This window comes from Colletotrichum costaricense (assembly GCF_030867565.1).
Source record: "Colletotrichum costaricense strain IMI 309622 chromosome Unknown Scaffold_7.1, whole genome shotgun sequence".
Taxonomy (NCBI): domain Eukaryota; kingdom Fungi; phylum Ascomycota; class Sordariomycetes; order Glomerellales; family Glomerellaceae; genus Colletotrichum; species Colletotrichum costaricense.
Window position 1 is genome coordinate 1,975,909 of NW_026848236.1, and position 19,872 is coordinate 1,995,780.

Sequence of the window (19,872 nt, forward strand, 5' to 3'; positions counted from 1 at the left end):
TAATCGAGTTAAAAACCGCCGCTTGGTGGGTCTTCCTGGAATTGGGCTGTGCGTCGAATTGAAGAAAAAAAATAATGTGAGCCATCGACGCCTCCACGGGGAGGGCGAGGTCCTGTTGAAGAGTAGATAAAAGTTGACACAGAAGAAAATAATTGTCGTTACGCGATTTCGGCTGCCGTGAGGGATTTCGCTCTTTGCCGGGTAACCTTTTTGCTGACGGAGTAGACCAAGTCTAGCGTCCAGAAATGGCACAACTGTGCCTGGGCGCAAGGAATGGCACCGTAGAGAGGGGCGACGAGCGGAACCATTGCGTAGTCAATGAAGTTCTTCTTGACGTTGCGGTAAGAGAAGTTCATGCCCTCAGACAGACCAGCCTCGGTCATCTCACGTTGACGGGACTTGACGCAGATGCGGTGGAAGCTCTCATACAAGAAGAGGTAGAGCGCAATTTCCATGAAACCGAAAGTGCGCAGAATGTTGCAAACGTCGAAGATCCAGCTGAGGTGAGCAACTTCCTTGTTGCCCTCCGTGACCCACACGTACAGAGTAGAGGAAATTACGAAAATGGTCATCTGAAGGGGAAGGAAGTGCGCCTCGAAGAGACGGTGGAACAGGTAGACGATGCGTTCCCAGTTAGGAGACTGCAGTGTATCGTGGGTGACGTCGGAGAAAACACCGCTCTCTCTGGGCTGTTCGGGATCCTGTTGGTCCAGCTGCGTCTCGGGGACGTAGACGTCAGAGGCGTCGCCCATGGAGTTGTGAAGCGGACGGAAAGCGCGAGAGGTGTGCTTCCTTTCCTGCCAGAGTTCGACAACCTTTCGGAGCGCATATCCGGAATCGAGAGCACCCCACATATGTCTCATTGCCTGCTTGTAACGAGCCTGCATGTCCGAGTAGATACCGCGGAGACCCTTGGAGCCATCGCCACAGACGTTGCTCTGACTGACGGGGCTGACGACAGTTCTGACGGTCAAGTTGCCGTTCAGCGCGAAGAAGCACTTGAGGTACATGTGCAAATCTTCTCCAATAGCCTCGTTATCGCAGTCCCAGCCGCCGACGCGGTCAACAAGTTCCAAGGGCACGGAGTAGACGGAGGTGGGAGGCGCGATTGTAGATCCGGAGTACAGTCCCGACATACCACCGGCACCCCAAAGGATGTCGGCGACACGGACAATGGCGGGAACACTGTGGGCGTTGCGGTCGAAGATGATTGGAGCCGCGTACATGGTGGTCTTTGCTGTTTCGGGATAGGCCAGGTGCATGGTAGTCAGTAAAGCGAAGAAGTTGGATGAGAGGTGGCTGTCGGCTGTACACCCCACGTTTCTGTCAGCGAATCATCCTACATGCGCAAAAATTGGAAACATTGACTGCGGCAGATTTTCAGAATCTGGCATGCGCACGTACCGTCAAGACCCGTAATGATCACATCCTTGCGGGTGGTCATTGAATATTTTTGGCTCAATTTGCGGGCAGCCCATGCCACGTTGCTTCCCTTGCCAGCGGATTCACCTGGGATGTCGGACGGATGAATGGTGTAATCGATGCTGCGGAACTTCTTGACGAACTCCTGAATGAGGGTCATGGCCTTGAGCTCGACATTGGGCTCGCGTTGTTCCATTCCCAAGTAGACCTAGCATGCAAGTGTCAGTTTTTGTACGCGTCTCAAACAAGAACGACAGCATTCGCCAGATCGGTGGTCATTTACTACCAGGGCAACTGTGCGGCAAGGGGGGGGGGGGGGGGGGTCCAAATGTACTCACATCGTAGCAGCTGCGAGCTTGGGGGTGCGAAGCCAGCACCTCGAGAGTCTCCTTCAGGGTATCCATCTCCTCCTTGTAGTTGGGAACGATAATAGCGTGGATGACGCGGTCGGGTTCAGCGTCACCATCGGTGTATAGTTCGGGCTCCATGTCGCCAGCTTCACTGCTAGACGCAGAACCACCGTGGGAGGACGTGAGGGTCTCCGAGCTGGATAAGGAGGTCGAGGAACCACGGCGGCGGTGGGAGAGTCTATAGTCTCTGAGGGTCCTGTTGCGAGCGATCTTCTTCAGCTGGCGGGTCATGTCAAAGACAGCCCAGCAGCATCGGAGAGGGAAAGCGAAGACGAGGATGTGGATAAACAAGCAGTAGTAGGCGTAGATTTCGGTCCAAATGCCAGCGCCTTTGGTAGTCGAAGTCGAAGAGCTAAGGCTATCCTCGTGCAAATAGTTGTGTGCAGAAGCAGCTGATTCCTTTGAGATAACCCAGTAACTCAGACCCAACAAGCCCAGCATGGCCAAGCCGCCGACGCGGCGCGAGGCCCAGGCCAAAATCGATGACATGGTGACGACCGAGGATGTTGCTTCGGTGAGGCGCGTTGCCAGCGATGGAAAGATCGACGATAAGCCGACAGCTCAGGAAGGTCGACGACGGAAGGCGAGGTTGTCTGTCTGTCGAGGCAAGCAGCCGATAAGAGGCTTGGAGAAATGTGCGAAGCCTGACTGGGGGGTGGAAGTTTGCTCGAGGGAGAGCGAGACCAGCGACTGTAGACAGCAAGTGGGAGAGGGAGAGAGGAATGGAGAGGGAAGTAGGGCGGAGGAGGAGAATCAGGAAACCTCTGGGCCGAAATTGCGAAGGGCACGCGTAGAATTGGAGCCCTACCGGTCGAGGTTGATGGTGGTCTCTCGCGCTCTCTCACTCTGTCTCTTGGAGAGGGTTGAGTGTGGATGAGGAGGAAAGCAGGTGACAGTCAGGAGGAAGGGGGGGAGGGGGGAGAGAAGAAGTGAAAAAGGGAGAGACTGGGAAGAATTAGAGTGCGTCTTGTCGGATGATATTCACGAGGAGAATAGCGACTAATGGATACGGGGACAGACTGAGGAAGAGAGAAGGAGGGAAGAAGTGCAAGGTAGTGAGAGTGGATGATTTCTTGGATAGGGACCTGGGCATGAAGGAAGAGCAGGAGCCAGGAGGTAGTAGGTAGGTGGACACGGGTACAGTAAGGTCGGGTCGGGTCTGCTAAGCTAAGGTAAGGTGCGGTACCTTAAGGTCCAGTCCAGTCCACCTCAGTGTTCCGCGGGTGATACACTACAGACAGGTAATATTGTAAGGCAGGCCTGGTACGCAGTGAGGTAGACCATACTGCGTAGACGGTAGACGAGGGGGGGGGGGGGAGACGGCAGAGAAAGGGGGCGCGCTGATTTCTCTGAGGTGAGGTGCGGCGCGCCTTGCTCTGGACTCTCACCTCTCTAGGTATCCGTACGGAGTATTCGTACCAGCCCTCTTTCCCTTTCACACGCGCACCTCAGAGCTTGTTTGCGTTGGACCAGACCAGACTGGTTCCAGATGGGACGTGGGGAGGGAAAAGGGTCATTTGTACAGAGTACTTGTGTCGGCCCAGCGCCACAGCCTGACTTGGGTGTGGAGGACCCGCTCCCAGATGTACGGATACCAATATTCTCTCTGCCGCCAAACTTTGTCTGTTTTATTTTCATTCTCACCAAAACAACCAACAGGACCCGCGTATGAAGACGGCTCCGATACAACGCTGGAGTTCTACCGTCACGGACAACTATTTGCACCATCTACTGAGGCATACTATAGAAGGGAGGTATAAAGGAGGTGCTCGCCGCCTGCAAGATGAGGAGGGAAGACGTGCAGCTTGCAAAATCGTTGAACTGGAGCATTGGACTGGACAATGGGGGTAGTGGAAGCCTCTGGATTGGCGAGACGACGAGCTGGGGGTCTCCTAGCACCGGTGATGGCAGCCGTAACAGACCGGGGGGTTACTAAGGCACCTTGATCCGGAGAACTGCAGCAGATTGAGGTGGTGAAGAGGCGAGGCAGGCCGCAGGTCACAGAGAGCAATGAAAGAAAAACGAGAAAGAAGCAAGAAACAGAGCGAGGGTCGAGATGGTTCCAGTGTGCCAGAAGCCAGACTAGACCAATTCAGGATTACTTTATGGATCGTGATTGGCTCAAGAGAAAGAAGGATCGTCTCTGATTGGCCCGAACGGCAGGGGCCTTGGGGTATGCCGTGCTGAGGCTAGCGCACCTCGCCCGCTCGCATCGCATCTAGTGGGCTGCCTCTGCGCCTGCCTCACTCCCATCCTCTGCCTCGATAATTGCTTTAGCGCGAAAAGGGACGTGGGCCCATGAGAGCTCGCAGGGGTGGCACGGATACACGGACAAGGTCTGGTTGCCTTGGGAATTTTCTGCGCTTGTACTGAATCGCCCCGCGGGAAATGAGAAGGAAGAAATTACCGAGTAAGCGGTCAATCGCGAGCACTGTGTACGGCCGGGATGTATAGGTTAGTCTGTCTTTTTTGCTCTCTTTTTTCTTTCCTTTCGTCGTGTTGATGATGACCAATCGACATCGAACTACGGAGTTAGCCAGCGGAGTACAGTAGCGTTCGTTGGTTTCGCTTTCCATTGTGACAGCCTCTCGTGTCGATAGCGATAACGATTGAAAGGAAAGCACTGCCATGCCATGCCATGCCATTTGCTTGTCACGTTATAGTAACTTGAGCCAAGGAAGTCTCATACTCTGCGAGGCTTGGCCAATATTCCAAGCATGAGCGGAGCCAATATTCGTCAACAACTCATTCTAGAGTCTAGTGTAGGCAGTCGAATTGCAGAGCGTGGGAACCCCTTCAGATAGATTGACTGAGCCGGGCAGCTTGTTGTGATGATGAAAGTGTAATCATGTGCGACGCTGCGTCATGATCGAGTGCGAGCCGGTAATGCTAGACAGGAGCTTGTCGGGCACTGCACAGCCGCACTTGGCGAGTGGCTTCACTCAAGCTCGATTCGAACCTTCTTTATCCTGTGTCATCTCTTGCTTATACATTTGATGCTTCAGCCTTGGTTGATGTTATATTCCTCTTGACTCCAGCCTCAATGCCGAGAGTTCTCTCAGATCACGGTCTTTGGTACAGATAAGGTGATAAGTACCTCCCTGAGAGTTTTTACTCTCTAGACCATTCTGAGCATCATCACATAGCTTCCTGAGAGAGAGAAAAATTAGCAAGAGCCAACAGTCGCACCTTTTACGATGACTGGGACGTAATTTCACAGGATCCCCGCACAGTATGCGCTCTTCATGCAGCGATGCCAAGTTCATAGGCCAAAGACTGCCTGCTGCCTGTGCCTTTTTCCACGCTAAGGACGCTAGAGACGCTAAGGTGCCGTGGGGTCGCTCCTCCCGCTCTGACGGGCTGGCTCGCCCAAACGGGATATTTGGAAAGTACCTCCCCACTAACAATTTTCAAGTGCTCGATCCGGGGGCGTCACAGTGCAGTGAAAGGTCCACCTTGTGCTGCTTTCTTACCGCCAGCTCTCCACCTCACCGAGCAAGCGTGCGGCAGGCAGGGGACCCGTGAGCCTGTGACAGGTACGTACTGCGTACATACATACAGCCAACAATACTGCGGATGGATACTCCGTACGGATACAAAGTGCAAGGCAACTCGACATCCGATGCTGGATCCCGCGGACATAGTACGGCGCTCCCGCGATGACAGAGCTGGAAGGCACCACGGCACGCAGGCGGCAGGAGTAATAACTCATCAACAATGGAGACTGGAGCCGGACCCGGTCCTCCTGAATCCCCATTCCATTCAAGCCCTGCAAAAACATGCAAACAAAGGAGGTCCAGAGCTCAACAGCCCATAATTGTTTCTGCATTCTCATTCAGGCCAGTCTCGGTGGTGGCTCTGGTGGATGCTCAGGATGGAAAAGGCGTAGAATCCGGCCGGGAATAATCGACAATGCAATCGACAAGCAAGTGCTCCGTGTTGTGTACGAATACTTAGGCTTCTGTGGACTCGTGGAGGAGGATTCCTTTTGTGCCAGGTTGTGAAGCTTAGCCATCCTTAGTGGAAAGTCGCTCAGGGGGCGGTGTACGGAGTACGGATTCAGATTACTGTGTAGTAAGCAGTCGAAGCTTAACCTCACCACCGAACGTGGGGCTTTCTTTACCTTATTGTTCAAGCTGGTAGTTTTGAAAAGTAGGCAAGTTCTCACACCTTCTTCCTTCCTTGCAGTCGTAAGGCGCCTGCTTAGTCGATAAGGTGTCATAGGGTAGAGGCTAAGGCGCCTTACCTTACCTCAAGCAGGCCCGGTCTGAATGATAATACCTGAGGCAGATAATAAGTGAGGCAGCTTCCGCTGGCTGCTTTTCTTTTTGATGATTGCACCTCGGCTGCTTCGACTCCATCGATTTCTAATGACGTGCCTTGATCTTTGTCCTAGCTTGCCCACTTTGTCAATCCAACAGGTCAACTTCGTCCGAGGATTGTTCCCGTTAATTTGCGGCCACCAGCCAGGTAGTTCGACATGCATCATACATGTGCGACACGACGGCTGTATCTGTACCCACGGCATCAAGTTCTTATCAGCTGCCAGCTGTGAAAAGCACACAATGACGACCAAGCCACGACTATGCTCTCGAGCACTTGGGTTCACATCACAAGCTCAAGACCAATACGACCCAAGCTACCCGGGAGCTCAAGATAGTCGATAATATCATCAAACACCCAAAGCTCGACACCACTAGTCCTTTCTCGATTTAACCAACAACAACGCCTATCGTTCCTACGATTCGACCGTGCGTTGACCATCCGGCTAAGGAAACATGTCGAGTATTCTTGGGAGCAGTCAACACTGCCACTATCCGCGTTTGCCAGGCCAGCGAGGATGAGCAGCCATGCGCCATTGATGCCGCCTCTTGTGCCACAGTTCCACGGGACAAAGACGGTATCCAGGGCCACCGCCGCCGCCGCTGGATCTATACTATGCTTGCGTGCGAGGACGAATCGAAACACACGGCGGGCAGATGCTGCTGGCGGTACCACGCTATCGCAGTCTCACAGACGATGCTTCAGGTCTGGGAGATTTACCTACCACTGCGGCGCTGCAGGACGCTTCTAGCTGCCGGGACCACATGCAAAGTGGAACGTAGGCACGCCAAGCGGAGCAAATCGTGGCTCAGTCTGAGAGCGCGCACACCTTTTTACACGTCGCGACACCGTCTAATGAGCTGCAGTCTCGCAGTCTCGTAGTGGCCATTGGTTCGTTCGGGGGTGCTTCCCCAACCCCAGCTCTTACAAGCGGCGCTGCAGCTTGAGCTGTCGACAGGCGGCGGGTCGAAGGAGGGGGTCCCTTCCAGCGTGGCAGCTGTGGCTGCCGTCGTCATCCATCACGGCTTTGCTGCGGCATCGTCGTCATAGGGCGAGAAGATGCGACCCTAGAGAAACGAAGTCATGGGTAGCTAGACGACGAACGATAACGATGACCAGCGAAACGCAAGTACACAGGCGAAATTGGCCACGGCATTGGCAACGGGACGGCAAGGCAGCATGCCTGCCAAATGTCATCTCATGGCATGCATTTTTCGACCAGACCTGTCGCACGCTTTTCGCCTTCCAGGGTTCGCATCGATGATTACACTCTGGTAGACTAGCCTGCGGTCGAGGCCCCGCGAACGATATTCTTAGTCGTCCCACCATCGCCAAACTTACACTTGGTGTCATCCTGCGCTGAATCTGACGCTGTCCAGTCAGTCCAATCCAGTCACAGTGCGGCCTTCCTGCTCACTCACCGTCGGACTGGAGAGCCGATGTGGGATCTCGTGGCGTGCTGGGATACCGTTGCTGCGAAATGATGGGATGCTGAGACATGGCCGTTCTCCAATTTTCTTCTTCACTTAGCCTCTACGGCTCCTCTTGCTCTCTGCCTGACCCCTTTGCAGAGTCGCAATGGCCAAGGAGATCAAAAATTTTGAAGTCCAAATCAGCAGATGAAAATCAGGCCTAGGTGCTCTGGCCAGGTCTCTACCAGGGCCCCAGGGTTGCAAGACCGCAAACGTGCCTGTCAAGACTCAGCAGTGACGGGTCACGGCAGCCGGGGCGGGAAATTTCGACCTGCATCCCGTTGACTTGGATGCCCTGGTCACACTGTCCGATATCGACATGTGCCCGACAAGTGCATATCACCAACAATCCATCTCGCCAGTCCAGTCTCAACCACGCTCAGACACCGGGCGGTTGGTCTTGGTCAATGCAGGTTCGGCGTGGCCTCGCGAGCCGCATCAACATCATCAAATCAACGCCGTTAGCTTCTAGCGCATTTCATCAGCCCCGTGCTCACCGCATCCAAGCCATCTTGATATGCTCGTGCTATCAATGGCATCTATTCATGGCCTGGCGGGTCTCGTGCATTCTACAGACGCCTGAGACGGAATGGCAATGAAATAGCAAAGAGACTTGAGATTAAACCCGCAACATGCATATAGCAGGTAGGGCAGGCCACAGACAAGTCTTCGCATACTTTGTTCGTACCGAACACGAGAATACCAACTTTGGCAGAGGGTTCACCTTTGGAGGCGGGTGGCGTCGAATGGGCTGCCATCCTTGTACGGGTAGCTGACTGTGCTTATTCCTCCCGGACAAATACAGGCCGCGATATCTCTGAAAGAAAGGATACCGCGGGCTCTTCGTCCGCTTCAGGCTAATTCTTGTATTGTTCGCTGGTAGAGTTGCCCCAGCCGCACTCCGCAATCACACAATCACAAGCGAGAACTTGCTTCTTCCGTAATGAATAAGGCGAGCATGCTGATCCGAGGATTATCGGATATGAGCTTTTGGTCACAATACGATGAGGGAGACCATGTCCATCGGTTGCTTCGTAATTCACGCACATGTCGGGCGCAAGTGCTCCCTCAGCTTAACTCCGATCTTGGCAGAATCGGTCCATTCGCGACATCTAGAGACTCGACCACCTATTCAGCAGCCGACGCAAGCACCGGGAGGGTATACCTATTCCGCGAACCTCCACCATGGGAGTCAGCAATGAGCATTGGAGATCCATACATATGATGAAGAAGGTCAGCAACAAGAGACGACCGAGGAAGGCGTATTGCGTGTGCCAGGAGCACCTATAGGGGGGTTGCCGGATGGTGGGGTGGGCGAATACTTGGCGGGCCGGCGTTTGAGATTGAACGTTTCTGATGCTCCGAATCTGACTGGCCGACTGGACCAGTACCTTGCAAGGCAAGACATGGAGTTCCAGGTCTCCTAGCCAGCCGGCCGTGTTAAGAGGTAAATGGCCCGGCTACGGCCACCAATATGGTTCTAAGCCCAGTCTTCGGGCTTTCCTGGGGGAATCGGAGCGCCTCCTCCAACACCATCTCACCTCGATACTCGCCGTTGAACCCCATCAACGCCGGTCGCAACCTAGCTTATTGCCATTGCGGAACCTGCATCGACCCGCACTCGCGGATCGCCATAACAGTGGCATGCCGCATAATCAGCAGATGCAGATATCAACGGCGAGATTATCGGAAAAGAGGAGGTATTGGAGAAACGGAGACAACCAAGGGAACGTAGTTACGAACCACACCTTGCATCCACCAATCGACGATTTGACTCTGTCGCCGCCCAACCGTCACTTGGCAGGCCTTGGCTTAGTCCGACACCCATCAGGATTAACGACTATGTGTGATTTGCGAGGTCACTGAGCCTTGAATCCACAAGCAGAAAGGAGTCGAAATTCAAGTTGAGAACATCCATCGTGGCACAAGAGCCCCCGTCTCCCAGCTTGAGTCGAGACATCGATGCGTGTCCGGTGCGGCTGAAGCATCCGATGTCTTGATGATGAGCTAGAACTCAGCGTGTGATGGCTCCCGCAAGCCTCACACCGAATTGGTGCAATTATTGCTCCTCTCGGAAACCTACGTCTGCAAAGTACCCAACCCACGCATGGCGGACGGTTTGCCCTTGAGACACCAAATCCATGGACCAATGTGGCACTCAGACTCGTCCGGTCACAAGTGGCATGTCTCAACATGTTGCGATTCAGAAGTTCGCCCCATCATATCCGTCTGCGTATGCATCTGCCCGTTCACCACCGGGGCCGTCTTGTCGGCCGACGGGGTCCTGTTCTGCTCCAATGCGGGAAACAACTTTGAAACAAGCACTGCGAGACAGTCGAGATGGGCATACTTTCTTTTGCACAGCACAGGATGAAGCTTGTAGGACAGCGTGCGTGGCCTCAAGAAAGCAAGAACGGTTGATGGGGTGTTAGGGGACCATTATGCCGGACTTGATTCCTGCAGCGACTCGCCGTTCATGTTCCTCGAGGCTTCTCGAAGCATACGGTCGCGAATGACAGAGATGAGGCAATATGCGATCCGCGCTGTCAGGGCAATTTTCGACGACCAAGACTTCACGGCATACTTGCAACCTCCCTTTGCCAACACGACCTGTTTCTGGCCAATCATTCCAGTCACCCATGAAACGACTTGCCTCAGATGTTGAAAGCCAAAGAACAAAAAAAAAAAAAACTCACCGCCCAGAGTCTTCCATCCCCGATGACCCCGACAGCCGGACGGATCAACCAACCAGTCACCTTGCGGGACTGACATGTCGCATCATCGGATCCGGGGTGAGACCTTCGGCTGCCATGTGCATTGCTTCCCCAGCCAACGCGTCACTTGTGCTTCGGCCGGGCGGGCTTCGCTGGCCGTCCGGGCTTATGCCGAATCGGGTTTTCCTTGGCAGCCGGCGCGGGTGACGACAGCATCCCGTTCAACAGCCGTCCCCTCGACTTTTCCCGGGGCGACCCACCCCCAGAGCATTTCACACATACCGACGTCAAACACGGCTCACTTGTCTTTGAACGAATTATGTTTTGACCTGTAGAGTATTGATTATTGAGCTGACGACGCCAATCGTCTGTGATGACGTCGTGGTTCTCGGTGGGCTATGAAGGTGTGAGGCAAACCTTTTCTCGGCCTTGTGGTCTTTTATAGACTCCGTCTGTGATGTTCACCCCTCTTTGCAATCCCATCGGCAGCCCTTTGGAGGCGCAGCGCGCTATTACGCTGCGCTGTCAGCAACAGAGCCACCCAGGCCCAACTTTGACATATTCAACGGTGCCCGCGGGTGCGTGTCACCGCAATATACCTTTGAGCTTAGATGCCGTCCTTCCGTAGCCCCACCCTCGTAGGCATGCTCGCGACTTTCGAGAAAAATCCTCATCCGTAGACTCCGAAGGCAGCCTTGAGAAGGATACTAGGGCATGTCAACACCCAGTAGAATGATTCCCCCGTAGATGCTCGTATTCAGAATTCTCGCTGGGCCATCTTGTTTCTGCGGCATCCCCAGCTGAAGTGCCGAGCCAAGAGGCTGGGTCAGAGGCTCTCGCAGAGCAGTGAGGCACACGATCTATTGATACCGAAGCATCTTCTGCGAGACATTTCGTGCAGCAGCCGAAAGATCGAGCTCGTCCAACGGGTAAGTACGTTCTAATCTACCGCTTTCATACAACCTTTTCGAAGAGTTCCTGGATGGGTTTCGCAGCCTACACCGACGGACGTTAGAAAATCGATGCGCATGACAAGTTTCGTCAAACGGAAGGAAGGCATTGTAGAACTCACATCGATGAACTTCTCCAAGTCTTTATCGAGGTTGGCCAAATCGTCCTTGCGCTTCTTGTTCTCGGCAATGAGCTTCTGCTTCCTGCCCACCAGCTCGAGCCTCTGCTGCTCGAGAGCTTCGCGTCCCACTCGCTCGTGGCCGATGCGCGCAATCATCAAGGCGTCCTCGTCGGCGTCGGCGTGCTCTGGTTGCTCGGCGAGGAATTCTTCGACGGGGATGAGAGGTAGCTTCTGGTAGGTGTGGCTGGAAAGTCACATGTTAACTATGGATGAAACTTCTATCGACCGCGCCATATAGGAGAAAAAGACAGAAGAGTATTTAAAATAAAAAAAAGCCTCTCCCACTTACTCGTAAGATTCGCAGGCCTCAATCTCGCCCTCGAGATGGCGCTGCTCGTAGTAGAGATTCTGCAGCTGGAGGTGCAGGCGGTCGACCTCGTGGCGCGCCTCGGCGGTCTGGGCTTTTGTGTCCCTGGCGTCAAAGTTGGCGGACCGGTGCAAGCCGCGGAGGTGCGAGATGTTTGTGAGGAGGAGTTTTTGTTCTTTTGACAGGGCGGCTTGGAGCTCTGGCGAAGTTGAGCCTGACTCTTCGGCGGTGCGGGTGATTTCGGTGAGGAGGTGGAGGAGCTTGGAGGCTTGGTCTTGGGCGTAGCCTGAGGTCTGGAGGACCGCGCCGAGTTTCTTGTCTGATACGAGCTCGTTGACTACCATTGTTGCGGTTTCTTGTGCTTTATCCGTGGGGTTGTGAAGAAGTTGACGATGAGGGGTGGCAGGGTATGGTGACAGCTATGTCGGTCTCGATTTGAATTTCGTTGATGTGTTCGCCAGAGCTGATCTGCTTGATCGCCGTTTTCCGAAGAAAGGATTGTTCGTGAAAGCTTCGGGGTGAAGTTGGGATCGCGTAGTCTCTCTTGTCGCGTGCGCGCGCAAGGCTGAAGGGAAGGCGAGGTAAGGTCGTCCGGCGCGATCTGACGAATGGGATGGATTGGGCGGTTTTGCACTTTTTGCGCAAACAGACGGGTACGCTGACAGGGGCTAACGTACGAAACTTCAGCCTTGTGGTTTGCTTTTGAAAGGTATTCGGTAAGGTAATTGAGGTTGCGCCTCAAAAGTCGAAAGCGTGGGCCGTGGCGTGGTGGTTGGATCTAGTCTGCTTCCGATGCTTTTGCCAATATTCCCATAGCTCACCACTACTGTACCGTGGCGGACGTTGGAAAATCAGTGCAGCCGCACCGCAGGGACCGTGCTTTCGGTAGCATTTCCCAGCTCCCGTGGTCCCGTCCCACCACCTCCAAGATGCTGAGAACCTGGACGGGAACACAATGTACACTACAATCTACAAACCGCCATGAGCGGCGTTCTGCTTGATCCTCAAGGCTGTGGACCGACTCATGCTCGGGCGGATCTCATGGTTAGGAGGAAACGGACTGGCCGTAGGTGAGATAAGGTAGGGAACGCATCGCACTGGTGAAGCACATGCTGGGCCGCAGCAAGTGATACCACAATACAGAGCTTACAGGGTAGAACATTACCGTACATACATGTTTAGGCACGCTATGGGGAAACTAGTTGGAAGCCTTATCGGATAGTGCCTTTGGAACTAAGCAGCTAAGGTACCTTGAGGATAGTCATGGACAACAATGAGAGTCTAAGACATTGGAGGTGGTCTTGGGGTTGTCCATCACAAGGCACGCTAGGGCAGGAATTTCTCCAATGTCGAGCGTCATCTCCCAAGCCTTTGGTTTGCCCTGCTGTCCGCAGACTAAGGTACGCATCATAAGCGGGGAGATCCGAATGGGAGTGGTAAGAGAGACGGTGGTTCCAGCGATTTTGAAGCTATTACCTGAGATGAAACTCTGGGGCTCCGTCATTATTGATTCCTGCCAGGTCGGAAACACATGACACCTGACGGATTTCCTCGAACCTCAACCCTGCTCCTTCGAAGAAGAGTCTCGGAGCTCTTTCATGCACATGCTAGTGTAAGGTAAATAGCGTACGGAGTACGGACCATGCCTTGGCCCCTCCGTCTCACAAGGCATTGACAGCCGTTGGGTCGTCATCCCAAGGCTTGGTTTTCTTACACATGTACGGAGAACGCATGGTAACGGCACGGCAAGGCAAAGTCGGCAACGGGCTGCATGTTGGCATTCACGCATTTCTGAAGATCTTACACTAGTCCGTCACCATGCACCAACTTTTGTGTTTCGATGCTGCAGGTGCAACAGGTGAGCAGTAAGCACTCTCACTGGTGGACGTAAGAGAGAAAGATTGAGAGGGAAAGGAAGAAAAAAAAGGACTGTGGTCCCTTGTGGGAACTGGTGCGAGGAAGGGATGACGACGATTGGTGGCGCGCATCAGAGGCCCGCCACGCCACGGCACGCGCGCCTTGGGCTGGGGCCGAAGTTTACCGGGCCATGCAGGCGCTGGACCCGCTCGGGGCCAGCAAAGCGAACCGAACAACAGCCTCGAGATTCACAGCTCATGCGGAATTCCCTCTCTCAACACATTGAGCTACTTCCCTTGATTGTGTTTTCGGCAATGACTTTACTCTTCTGTCCTGCCCTGTCCTGAAGTAGTTCCAGTTGGTCTCTGGTTGATTGGACTCGGATGCTTTACCGAGTGCCTCTCTGTTCAGTCGCTTTTGTGTGTTGTTCCGATGGCGGATGTCATGTCCCTTTAGAGCTGCAGAAAAACCCACATTGCCCCGAGATGAGAAGAGCCAACAACCCCGGCCTCTGCAAGGTACCTTACGAATACTATCCGTAAACCACTTTGCGCGGCTTGGCTTGGGCGCTTCCGCAACTCATTCGCAATTCCCCATCGTAATAGTTTTCCCTCTTTCCTTTGTTACGTTTGCTCGTTCTCTGTTTCTCTTCCCCTTTATCTCTCGGATCGCTCTCGGTAATTGAGTACAAAATACTTTGCGTCTTGCTGACACAAAGCGCCAGTTCAGATCTTGGGAATTCGCCTCCCGCTCTGTTCTGTCTTGTCTCTCAGGCTCTTTCTCAACTGCCAAAGCTCCCGTCTCGTATCTCTTGGCTCCATTATTTGCATCTGCTCACTGTTCGTCATTTTTTTCTTGAAAGATAAAAAAAAAACAGAAAGCAAAACGCACGTGCAAAAAGGATCCGATCCGAGGAGCTCTCGTGTTTGTTTCCTCGCAAGACAAGCACCCAAAAGTGTATCCGTATTGCATTTCGCCATCCGATACCATCCTCCCAAAGGTCCCCCTTGACCTTCCCCCCAAGAAAGGCACCAGGGTCCAGCTGTTCTGTCGATCTGCGGCCTGCTCCTCTCCGTACTTACGCCCCGGCCAATCCGATTCCCGCATTGTTGAGATCCGCCCGCCGCTCAACTACCTCAACAGACTTAGAACGCTTTTTCATTTCCTGGAGAAAGCAGCTGCTTCTTTCGGTCCCTTCTTTTTCGGTCTCTGTCCTGTCTGAGTCTCACTGACCTGCATTCCTGTTCCCGTTCCCCTCCTCCTGCTCATCCCTCCCACGCTCCCTCCACCCTTCCACCGCCCGCCCTTTACGCCAAGGCCCCTCCCCTCGCGCTGGGTGTATAAGCCAATAATTGCCATCGCCTCCCGCTCGTGGGCTTATCCGTAAACATCGACTCGTCCCGCAAATCTACAAACCACAACACAACCGCACTCCCTATCACCAAAACACCGCATATCTTCAGTGTAACACAACCAAAACCACAACTGCGGGACCACACTTGCACGTGTAAATCCAAACGAAGGCGAGACCGACATAGTTCAACATTCCGGAATCCCACCAACCTTTCACCTGGCTGCGGTCTATACCGCCGAGCCCCCGACTCCAAACCTTGTTTTCGCTTGAAGCATACCCGAGGTGCTTCTGTTAATACCTACATATTTCCGACTTCCTGTTGGCTGAGTTATGGAACCCATTGCCAACATGGCTTCCCTCAAGTCACCTTGCAGCGGCGCCGCCATCCAGGACGACGACGACTTTACCACTGCCACCGCCTCGGGAGCTCAGACTGAAGGCTCCGAAGTTGCTCGGAAAAGACGACACTCCCATTTCATTCCTAGACGCAAGTCCATCGTCAACCAAATCATGGACGGCGAGGAGCACTTGCTACTAAAGGTATGCTCACTCGCCACCACAGACCTCGGCTGTTGTTCGGGGTTGCGTTTCTCTTTTTACAGAGACATTGTGAAAACAACATATCCGGGATTGATAGGAGAAACATGCTGACAGTACTCCTCCACAGGTCGACCTCTTCCTGACCGAATTGGAACGCCGCCTCGAATTCCTCGAAAACTACGGCGAGCTCACTTTCGACTCGAGCATATCCCGCGCCTTCTCCACCCTCCAGACCGTCCGCGCTCGCTGCTCTTCCGCCTCGGAGGAGTACCTCGGCGCCGGACGCAGGCGCCTGCACATCATGGTAGAGACACTCGAGGCCCGGTACCAGGGCGCTCTGGCCTCGGCCGAATCCCTGAACGAGAAGGCCCGCGTCGGTATCGAGCTCCTGGACGACATGCTCACCGAGTTTGAGAACAAGGCGCACAAGTTGCGGGAGCAAGGCCTTGCCAATGCCGCCGATACGGCAAGCGCTTTCATGAACGAGGGCCGAAGGGTTGTGGACGAGAGCATCGGGCTCGCGCGGGAGGTCGTCGACGAGGGTATCGAGAGAGCCATGCGCGCCGCTGAGAGTTTGGAGGAAAAGATTGCCCACGCCGTCGCGCGGGCCAGGGAGACGAAACTCATCACCTACGACGACCTCCCCATGCCGTGGCGCATCAACCCTCACATCCGCGATGGATATCGCTTTACCGAGTCCAAGCTCGAGTGCATCTGGTCGGCCTTCCGCCCCTCGAACGAGCTGGTCAACATTTGGTCCCACGCCATTGGCCTCTTCATTGTTCTCGCCGTCGCCCTCTACTTTTACCCCCGCAATATCAACTTCCAATTCAGCACCAAGACGGATATCTTCGTTGCCGCCGTCTTCTTCTTCACGGCGTGTCTGACGCTGGTATGCTCGACGATCTGGCATACCATGAACGCCGTGGCCGACGTAGACGCAATCAGCATCTTTGCGTGCGTCGACTACACGGGCATCTCGCTGCTTATTGCAGCGTCCATCGTCACGACCGAGTACACGGCCTTCTACTGCGATCCCGTCAGCCGCTGGCTGTACATGGGTACGACGGCAGTCCTCGGCATCGGTGGCGTCATCCTCCCATGGCACCCGACCTTTAACGGAGCCGAGATGGCATGGGCCCGCGTCGCCTTCTTCTGCGGCCTTGGCGCAACGGGGTTCCTGCCGATCCTGCAGCTCTACTTCTCCCACGGACCCGACTTCGTCTGGGAATTCTACACGCCGATTGCCAAGAGTATCTTTGTATACCTGCTCGGCGCTTTTGTATACGCCAGCAAGATTCCCGAGCGTTGGTGCCCGGGCATGTTTGACTACATTGGCGGAAGCCACAACTTGTGGCATTTGGCGGTTCTCGGCGGCATCTTGTTTCACTACACGGCGATGCAGTCCTTCTTTGCGAATGCTTTCCGTCAGGCGCAGGGAGAGTGTTCCGTCTTTTGAGGCTGAGGCGTGAATGTACGCCGCGTTTCGGCTCGGGCTTGCTTCGAATTGTCAGTCGTATTCTGCTGTGATGCGATTACGGAGAAACTTGCTTTGCCCGCGGTCATACTTCATCCTACTTCCCGGGAATTCCTCTCGCCGGAATCTATTGCCTTTGTCTGCCGTTCAAAAGGGCTGTATGTCCTAGCCTTGCCCTCGACAGCAGTAGGCGCCATCTGGTGTCAGTCAACCCGACGCATTCTCGGCTCCTGGTCCGTTACGTCAGGTTATGGTAGCCCGAGCATCAATGTCAATACTGGCAATCCTACATCGGCTTAAGCAGCTTGGGACATCATCCCAGGGCCGTCTTTCCTTGAGGGTGAAGAGGACAAGCTGCCAGGATCTTGACGTATGTCAGCCATAGAAACCTCCAACGTCTCGCAGGGCTAGGCAGGAACAGTGCCCGGCACTGGACTGGCCACGTCGACGAGGCAGATAAGCTGCCCCCGCTATCAAGATGTTGAAATTGGTACTTGGCTCGGCGCCGGGCCAGCGGTCGGAGTAATACTTATTGCATTGACATGATTTTGTCTGTCCACAACCTATGTCGGCATATAGAATAGAGTGCAATATCTAATAGGCAAAAAAAGCTAGAAATCAGGGTCTGAGTTGAGGTTCTCACTCCCCCTGCGCTCGTTAATAGAATAGATACCCATCTGTCTAAAAGTTGGACCTTGACCTTTTTGATAACACATACCGTCACTTCTTGTTGACTCTGCCGTTGCTTTTCTCTAAGGCAGACCATATGATGAGAGCCTTCTTTATTAAGATTTCCCAATGATCAAAATGGCCCGAATCCTCCTTGATAGGTTGTAGAGGTTCAGGATCTGAACGGGCGTAGTGTACGGTCCCCGTCACCTGCCTCTCCCAACTTTCCTCTGTCTGCACGCCTCGCTTTCCTGTCCTTACGCCTCTGCTCCCTTTTCCGCATCCCGACTTCCACTTCCACTTCAATGCCTCAAAGTTGGGTGTCTATTTGCCTCGAGGGGTATGCTCCAAAGCCATAATATCGCTGAGACTCTCCTCTAGATCTTTGCTGTGATCCGACTAGGTGCTTAAAGAAGAAGAAGAGCCACTACTATCCTGATCTCCCCTCGTTAAAGTCCATACTCTCAGCTGTCGTGTTCGTTAGTTGTCATCAGAGCCCTGTTCACGTGCTGAGAGGGCGGTGCGCTTTTCTGGTCAGTCAGTTGGTCGTCAACGTTCGCTGGCTCTTTGGCCGTGTAGGACTGGGCTCGGGTCTATTCGAATCGAGAGATGGCAGACGATTGCCGTCATTTGTTGTGTCGTCGCTTCCGGCGACTGATGACGGCACTTCCGTGTGCTCGCTGCTATCGTCTTGTTCGTCTTCATCGTCGTCTTCATCATTGTCTTCATCTTCGTCAGATGTGCGCGGTCTGGCCCTGTTCCTGGCCATCGAAGCCTCATCTATCTCAGCCTTGTGCCTCGTCCAGGTCCGGCCAACCTAGACATGTATGAAATCGAAATTTTCTTACTGTCAATTAAAAATTCGGATTGACTTACCTCATTCTCAGTACACAATTCCTTCACTGCTTTCGCCGCCTTCTTGACTTCTAGTCGTAGTTCTCAGCTGATGGGCATCTCCTTGAAGAATTTCGTGTCTTACTGACGAGCACAGCACTCGAGTCGGTCCAATATATAAGAGAAAGATGTTTCCACTAGATTTTCAATAAGTCCACGGCTACAGGTAACGGCGGGGTGGTCGAGATTTCTTTTCTGATGGAATGGAGAAGAAGAGAAAGTATGGAGGCCAGAGATTTCTCGGTTGGGTAAGGGGAGGTAGGTACGGTTGTTAATATCGTCAGTGGAAACGAGCCTCAGGCCGGGCAGGAAGGAAGGCACGATCGAGATTTCACATTATCACTCGCAACTCCAGATCACTACTTCAACCAACATTTCTATACAAGTTGTCAGGGGAAACTTTCTAAACTCTTCAATTTCCATCGTCTTTTTTTTCAACCCGTCTTTACCTCCAGAAGGAAACCGTTCGTGTAATTCAATCGCCACATTTTGCGCTCACTTTGCATTCACAAAGTCTATTGTACATGGGTGGCGACGTGATACTCTGCAAATTGCCTGTGACGTTTGATGAATCTGCATACAAGGAGATGAACTTGGGCGTCAAGCTTGACACAAGGAGATAGCAGAATGAAAAAACGGGGTCGTACCCGAGGTTACTGTCGTCGGTCCATAGGCAATTGTTATGACAGGTCAACGCACAGGGCCTACTAAGATTCATTCTGAACTTGCCTTTCCGTCCTATGTCTTGCAAGGTACGGAGCAGCTAAGGTACTTGTAGAGGACGAGAGTTGGATATCAACTGACGAATGATTTACGAATGATCTTCTTATAGCGTATAGTACTACTGACGGAAGCAGCGCCTGATATGCGTTTGCTCTAATCTTAGCAGTCGAATTCACTTACCGATGCATTGTCTACTGGATTCGCATGAAACTAGAAAACAAGGTGTTCAAGTACTAATCGTCGATGGTTATATCGGCCTTCGATGTGTTCGTCATAGCATCTCGAAACGCCTCATCGTCAGAAAGCGTAGCCGCATCGAAGGAATAACGTTCCTCTCAGCGTTGACCGCCATCTCTCTTTCCCATTATTATCCTCCTTGATCCCCTCGGCTGGGAGTGGTCCCGAGTGCTGAGCAGCTGCCATCAAAGTCCAAGGTTGGAAACATGGCTGCGGTCGTCGTGATCCAGTGGTGGGAAAGCCCGCACCGCGTACCGTTCATCCATGAGGCGTTTTCCCAGAGAATTAATTCTTTGACATTCAGCTCCATCACTGACTGTAGTACAGCTAGCGGTATTTTC

General features: G+C 53.5%; 5 protein-coding genes across 5 annotated transcripts; 2 read left to right on the forward strand and 3 right to left on the reverse strand.

Annotated features, from left to right (window-relative positions):
* Positions 1–158: 158 nt before the first annotated feature.
* Positions 159–2,321, reverse strand: CCOS01_07838 (uncharacterized protein; the record flags this gene model as incomplete). The annotated part of the gene is made up of 3 exons (XM_060456001.1): positions 159–1,306; positions 1,405–1,630; positions 1,761–2,321. The coding sequence occupies 3 exons, from the start codon at positions 2,319–2,321 to the stop codon at positions 159–161; spliced, it is 1,935 nt and encodes a 644-aa protein (XP_060313893.1).
* A 4,314-nt stretch (positions 2,322–6,635) lies between these two features.
* Positions 6,636–7,438, forward strand: CCOS01_07839 (uncharacterized protein; the record flags this gene model as incomplete). The annotated part of the gene is made up of 2 exons (XM_060456002.1): positions 6,636–6,933; positions 7,275–7,438. Coding segments are annotated over 2 exons (462 nt in total), but the record flags the coding sequence as incomplete, so codon positions are not given.
* Positions 7,439–11,295: 3,857 nt separating this feature from the next.
* CCOS01_07840 (uncharacterized protein) lies at positions 11,296–12,124 on the reverse strand (the record flags this gene model as incomplete). Its single annotated transcript, XM_060456003.1, has 3 exons — positions 11,296–11,337; positions 11,414–11,657; positions 11,763–12,124. 3 exons carry the CDS (start codon positions 12,122–12,124, stop codon positions 11,296–11,298), a joined length of 648 nt encoding a protein of 215 aa, XP_060313895.1.
* Positions 12,125–15,339: 3,215 nt separating this feature from the next.
* CCOS01_07841 (uncharacterized protein) lies at positions 15,340–16,990 on the forward strand (the record flags this gene model as incomplete). The annotated part of the gene is made up of 2 exons (XM_060456004.1): positions 15,340–15,531; positions 15,659–16,990. 2 exons carry the CDS (start codon positions 15,340–15,342, stop codon positions 16,988–16,990), a joined length of 1,524 nt encoding a protein of 507 aa, XP_060313896.1.
* A 1,225-nt stretch (positions 16,991–18,215) lies between these two features.
* Positions 18,216–18,604, reverse strand: CCOS01_07842 (uncharacterized protein; the record flags this gene model as incomplete). The annotated part of the gene is made up of 2 exons (XM_060456005.1): positions 18,216–18,494; positions 18,554–18,604. Coding segments are annotated over 2 exons (330 nt in total), but the record flags the coding sequence as incomplete, so codon positions are not given.
* Positions 18,605–19,872: the final 1,268 nt, after the last annotated feature.